Consider the following 6,700-nt stretch of genomic DNA (forward strand, 5'->3'; position numbering starts at 1 on the left):
CACTTCTTCAGATACACTGTGTATCTGAAGAATACAGATACAGATAAGAATACAGATACTGTGTATCTGAAGAAGTGTGCATGCACACGAAAGCTCATACCAAGAACTAACTTAGTTGGTCTTTAAGGTGCTACTGGAAGGAATTTTTTTATTTATACAGTACTGAGAGCCAAATCTGCTTCCCTTTCTGTAAGTGCCAGTCACCATAAACTAAGCTATACTAGCGTAGAGAGAAAACCACTACATTGTTGAGGAGTGCAACATACAGGGATTTATTTCATGGAGAGAGATGTTATTCCTCATGCCCCTTAATGCTGTACCCTAAAGGACTAGCACTAGAGTCAGTTTATACAAAAAAATAATTTTAGCAGTGCTCTAGGGCTTTGAAGCAGGTGAGAGACAATCCATGTTACATACAGTATGGTGCGCTGAAAGCAAGATGGTTCCAGATTTTAGGGATAGTGGTGATTTTGAGTGAAGAAGTGAGGAGAATGGGACTTTGGAAGGTTGTATGAGGAAACACCCACCTACCTATACTGGATTGAGCCAAGGGCCCATCTAGTCTTGAGGCTTGACAACCATATGTCAGGAGTGCTCTGATGGTGTTTCCTGCTTGGCAGGGGGTTGGACTCGATGGCCCTTGTGGTCTCTTCCAACTCTATGATTCTATGATTCTAGTCCAGCATCTCGCAGTAGCCAACCAGATGCTTGTGGGAAGTCAGCAAGCAGGACCTAAGTGCAGCTACACATTCTCCCCTTGTGATCCCCAGCAACTGGTATTTAAAGGCAGAGCATAGCTATTATGGCTAGCGACCAGTGATAGCCTTACCCTCCCTGAATTTCTCTAATCCTCTTTGATAGCCATCTGAGTTGGTAGCCTTTGATACTACTTGCTGTGTGAAGGAGCACTTTCTTTTGTCTGTTCTGAATCTTCCAACATTCAGATTCATGTGACATCCCTGAGTTCTAGTCCTATGAGAGGGGGAGATGGAATGGGATGGGACTGCTCTCTATTCACCTTCTCCATGCCATGTATAATTTTCTATACCTCTGTCACATTCCTTCTTACCGTTTCTCTAAAAAGGCTAAAAGGCTTGTAACTTTCCCCCCTACAATTCTTGCCTAAACAGCTGCTGGGGGAGTTCCAGGGGAGAAGTTGTGGGTGAAGGATTAAACACCCAGCTCTGCCCACTTTTCTGCTCCAAATTGCCCCTTCCCAAAGCTCTTATTTCCGCCAGGATTTTAATGCAAGTACTTGCACGTACCTTTACAATTTAGCCCTAAAGCAAAACGCAAATCCTCAACTTTGTACAACAGTAAGTAAAATGGAGGTGAAGAGCAGAACGCAAGTTTGAGTAATCTTTGAGAGAGGTGATGGCGAGGGGAATCTGTGTGGGGCAGTTCACCAAAACTTCAGACTGGCTGGAGGTGTTGAAACGCTCTCTTCTGCATCTCTTTATGCTGGCTCTAATAAGTGTGTGTGTTTTCTTTGTTCGTTGCAGGTGAAAATGCCCTCTGCCGGTACTTCAGCAATGAGAGAATCCCGCCCATCATTGAAGAAAGTTCCCCACTTCAGCATCCGTTTTCCAGGCCTGTGGCGGAGAGGCAGCTAGTGAGGGGTGCAGACTACATCAGGGGGAGCAGGTGTTTTGTTAATGTGGATCTTCACAACAGTGCGACGATCCCTTTCCAGGAGGATGGAGCCAAGAAGCTCCCGGCGACCTCCTCCACGAAATCCACCTCCACAGAGCGCTCCCTGCTGGTCAGCTGGATTACGAGACTCAAGTTATTGACTCACTGAGCTAACTGGCTGCGTTATGACTTTCTAGGGTATTTGATATTAAGTGCCTTTTCTTCCCCTCCACCTTCAAATGGTTTTGCAGTACCCACAGAGTTACTGAGCAGTTTTGCATTGTATTTTATTTTCTCCCCCTGGAGAAGCTTGCCCTTTCCCCAATGTTTCTGCCTCGAGATTCACTGGAGTTGGAGAGAGGGGGTCTGTTTAAGGGGGAGCAGGAGGAGAGACGAGGAGAGAGATCGCAAGACGTAGCATTTTTCTACCTGCCCAAGGGTGGAGGGGGAATTCAGTCCTCTGGAGAAAAACCTATCAGGCTCGAGTGATTCAGAGGTCACTGCTGACCTGAAATCCGCATGACCCACGCAGAAGCAATCTCTGCATCGTAATGAGGCCTGGTGGCACTTCATTTGCTACAAGACACTGATGCTGTGCAACCTACTGGATCTGCAGACTATGTAGCACTCAGCAAAAAATGGATTCCTACGCTGCAATCCTGACCAAGAAGGAAGAAAAGGGGAGGTTTTCCCCCCATCCCTTTTAAGCAACGTGGTTGCACTGCAAGTGACTGGAGACGACTCAACTATTGTCAGGAATAAAATGCAGTTTCTTCCTTTGTTCTGATTAGTTACAAACGTGAGGCTATTTTGGTTGAAGTAATTAAAATCTTAGTACAGTTAAACTGTTCTTCCCTGAATTGCTGCAATACTCATCCAATTAGGACATGGATTGCTACAACATGCCAAGGAAATGCATCTCAAGTGACAATGGTAAAAATGAATATATCTTATTGCTTTTTTATGATTAAGACTGAATAGCTGTTAACCAAAGTATCCTTCTGAAAGCAATCCCTGCAAGCTTCTGGAGCATCAACTGTGGTTCAAGGTTGAACTGGTTTTTATATTATTTGGGCTTTAAAGGCTGATTTGTGATGAGTTACATTTTTGTAAGGCAGTTTGCTCTTTCAAAGTGTTGGGGAAGAAACTGTTTGCCATCATTAAATTAGTAGCATTGGGTGAGAGTTGGGGTGGTCTGTGGAAGGGAGGACTTGCCAGAAGTGTTTGGATGCAAATAGTTTGTTGTTTTCAAAGCAAGTGTAGGAAAGAGGGTTTTTTGTTAGAGATCCACAAAGAACATCTTGTTTAAAATAATTTAAAAGTATTTAAATTACGCTTTCTTTCTTTTCTTTTTCTTAAAAAACAACAACACTTAACCTTTTATGCAGCTTTTACATTTGTCTCTGACATCACTGGGTACTAATTAGCCAAGGCAAAAAAAAAGGTCTCACCCCATTAAATTAGTTATTTGAATGGTCTGAAAACAGCACCATCTACACTGATGAAAGGAATTCATCACATTTTACACTGCTGTCTAACATGATAAATGTGATCTTGGCAAGCTTTTTTGAGCAGTTTATAACAAGCATGGGGAGACAGATGTTAAATTAACTGTCTAGGAAACTGTCACAACTATACTAGGTTGAATGGATTTGCACAAATTTTTACCATTAAAAGAATGCATATGGTTATAACTAAATTCGATCCTGTTTTTCACAAACAAGCTAAAACAATGACATAACTTGTTACCTTTCAAGCTGAACTGGCTATTGGTACCAGCCTAGCAAACTTCACCAAAGCTAGTGCAGCTGTTCTGCATCTTGATGATGTTTTCTCATAGTATTCAAAACTTTGTGGTTTCAATTAAAAAGAAGCAGTAAAACAAACAAACAAACCCAAATGTAATTGAAATTGCAGTTCACTTTTTCTTTGAAGATGCAGGCAAGTATGATGTAGAAAGTGAGGTGTATTGTATGAAGTTCAAATATAAGCTAAATATCTCCCTCAGATAATGATAAAGGAAGATGTAACTAAGAAAATGGTCTCTCTCTTGAGCCTGAAATTTCTCGTCCGGTTCAGGAAGTAATCTCTGTTCTCAGGAAAGAATGAATATGTTCATGTCTGTCTTTAATTCTTTTGTTAACCAAGATGGAAGCATCACATGAATTGTTTTGAAACTGTTTCACATGAGAGAAGGTGGCTATGACACTGAGTTGTGAACCAAGAAGTCCCAGGTTCTAAGCTTACCAGCAGTACATTAGGTAAACTCGTATTTTTCAGGCTCAGTCTCCCTCAGATTGCAAGGTTAGAATAATACGTGATATATTTTCACTGCAGATATGTGTAGTATTTGCCACTCCTAATATGCAATCCATCTAAAGTACCATGACAGGCTCTGATCCTGGTTTTGCATTGTTTTTAGAAGAAGAGCTCTCAAAAGCATTAGGCAGGACTAGTTGACACTGCCCTTGACAACTTCTTTCCCTTGATTGGGCAATAGATGCTCAAAACAGAAGCCACTCCTTTGGGGTCATTGATGAGCCAAACTTCTAATTGGTTTATTTTGATTTCTGGTGTACTTTTGCTTCTCTGTGATCTGTTTCCAAGGGCCTTTAACAAGACCTTGAAAAACAGCTAAGGAAGGCAGGAAAAGTGCAGATAACCCCCCTGGCACCATAGCCCTGACCAAAAACACTAATGCAGGACGCTTTGATATCTGTAATTGGAATGAATACACCTTAGTATCTCCTCTTGACTAATTTCACTGTTGCTTCGTCTACTTAGGAAAACACAGAATAAAAGAAAAATTTGCCTCATTCCACAGAGGCAAATCCCACAGTTGAATAATTTCTCCTAACCAGCAAACGGCAGAAGTTGTATGGTACCAAGTTAACGTTTGAGGGAATGTATTTACCTGAAAAGTGACCAGATAAAGAAGTTTATTACAGCACTAAACTGTAGTGCATTTTCTCATGTTTACAATTTGGGTGTATGTTCTAGCACAGCTTAGTCTTGCCTGTGTGTGTGTGTGTGTGTGTGTGTGTGTGTGCATGCGCATACACATATATGCTAGCCTTAACAGTCATGGCCCTGTGGCCCTGTAGATATGTGTGTATATGTGTGTGTGTGTGTGTGTGTGTGTATTGTTCAGTATCTCCCACATATTGTGGGAACTGCTTCTGCAGGATGTCAGCTCTCCATGGAAGTGTGCATGAATACAGCAACCATATTAATCATGTGGATGAATGTATTTATGTGAGGTTTTAGTGCCTTTCAGGTTTGTTTCCATTTCATCAATCTTTTAAGTTGCTTCGGGACATTTTTTGCGTGAAAAACGATTATAAAATAATAGTTTCTCATCTGACCAGCACTGTTTTCCCAGTGGGATGTTGAATGGCTGGTAGGGATCCAGTCAATTGACAGATAAACACTGTGCACATGGCGGCTTTAATTTGCACATATCCACCAACTATATTGTAAGTGGCTCTTGCACTGCATGGAAGGGAGCACACAGCTTTACTACCAAGTGGGTTGAGACCCTTAATCTCGGGGTTGTGGGTTTGAGCTCCACATTGGGCAGAAGATTTCTGCATTGCAGGGGGTTGGACTAGATGATCCTCGTGTTCCCTTCCAGCTCTATAGTTCTATGATTCTACCCCATACCTGCAGAAATTAACACTCTCACCCACTGTTTAATCAATTGTATGTTCATATGTGAAGCGGGAGTAGCTGCCCCTACTTCATCCCAGTTTCCCATTGACTTCAGAGTAATTCCCTTTTATATCAGTATATAAAATAAAAGTTTCCTACCATGAAGCCTGCTTGCACAGAAAGTTAACTAATTCTGTATTAAGAAAAATACTTTAAAAATAAATAAATAACATATTTGTATTCTGTCCTTTTAGGGTAAAATTCTTCTAAGGTGGCTAGCAAAAAGCAGTAAAATGCATCAAACAAGGCATTTAAAATGACTACTAGTAGGTAAAACAGCAGCAATTAAAACATGAAAACCAGCATGAAACTATCAGTCAAATGGCAAGCAGGACAAAAACATTTTAACAGTTTTCAAGCTTAGAAACAGTTTTGTGTTCACCAATATCCACATTCCCCCATGCTATTCCACACACCCAGCTATTCATACCAAAATCAATCTGCATGGAAGCTGTAGTGAAGTATAGCTAAAAGTGTGAGTTTCCACAATCCCTCTCCTAGAAACCACTGAAGGCAACAAAAAGGGATTTAGGTGAGGGCTGTTTGCATTTTGAAGTATTATTAAAAGTGGTGATACCACACCTCATTGGTAGCACAATTTCTGTGTAGAGCAGGGGGTAGCCAAGTGACCTCCAGATGTTGCTCTACAATTCCCATCATCATCCCACCAACAACGTATGGAGGGAACCAGGTTGGCTAAGCATGGTGCAAAATTTCAAGTTTAATATCTTGTGACTCCTAATGCCTCAGACTCTGAAAGCAGGATTTCAAAACTATTCCCCTCAGTCTCACCACCTTTTTAGGGAGATAGGAATAAATTAAAAGGACTTCTTGTTCTAATTCACTAGTCTATAGCTCCTAAAATCAAGAACTTTGGTAGGGCAAATGAGGGATCAGGGGCAGAATTTAACTTACTGACAACCTCCAGTTTCATTTTTTTTTAAAAAAAAAAAGCAAAGCGAACTTCTACCTTTTATACCTTCAAAAATATGTTTTGAAGTGTTGTCCATGGTTGCTGAAATCTCAGAAACCAGAATAAGTGCTGCTTTTCAATTCTATTTCCAGTGGCCAGAGGGGCAGTTTCAGTGTTATTGCCCATTCCATTGATTTGATGAAAGAATACAAATAACTATGGAATTTCCAGGGTGCTGCCAAATGCCTGTGTGCCCCCTGCCCACTTTTGGCCTATTTTTTCTTTGTTGGGGATGTGGTGGGAAGTGTGTTCCCAAGGACCTGGAAAGAAGCAACATGGGGCATATGGCACTCAACATTGAAAATTGGCCGCCAGACGTTGGTTACCCCTTACTGTAAAAAATAATAATACATAATTTATATAACTTTTTAAATTCTTTGGCTC

At 41.1% G+C, this 6,700-nt stretch overlaps 1 protein-coding gene across 1 annotated transcript in view; it reads left to right on the plus strand.

The window, feature by feature from the left end:
• Positions 1 to 4,601, plus strand: part of CNKSR3 (CNKSR family member 3) — a 62,603-nt gene extending 58,002 nt beyond the window's left edge. The window contains exon 13 of the mRNA XM_082215265.1: positions 1,503 to 4,601. Coding sequence (XP_082071391.1) covers positions 1,503 to 1,801 — 299 coding nt within the window. The 3' untranslated portion in view covers positions 1,802 to 4,601. The remainder of the gene's footprint in view (positions 1 to 1,502) is intronic.
• Positions 4,602 to 6,700: the final 2,099 nt, after the last annotated feature.

The sequence above is a fragment of the Podarcis vaucheri genome (genome assembly GCF_965113315.1).
Source record: "Podarcis vaucheri genome assembly, chromosome: 3".
Classification (NCBI taxonomy): domain Eukaryota; kingdom Metazoa; phylum Chordata; class Lepidosauria; order Squamata; family Lacertidae; genus Podarcis; species Podarcis vaucheri.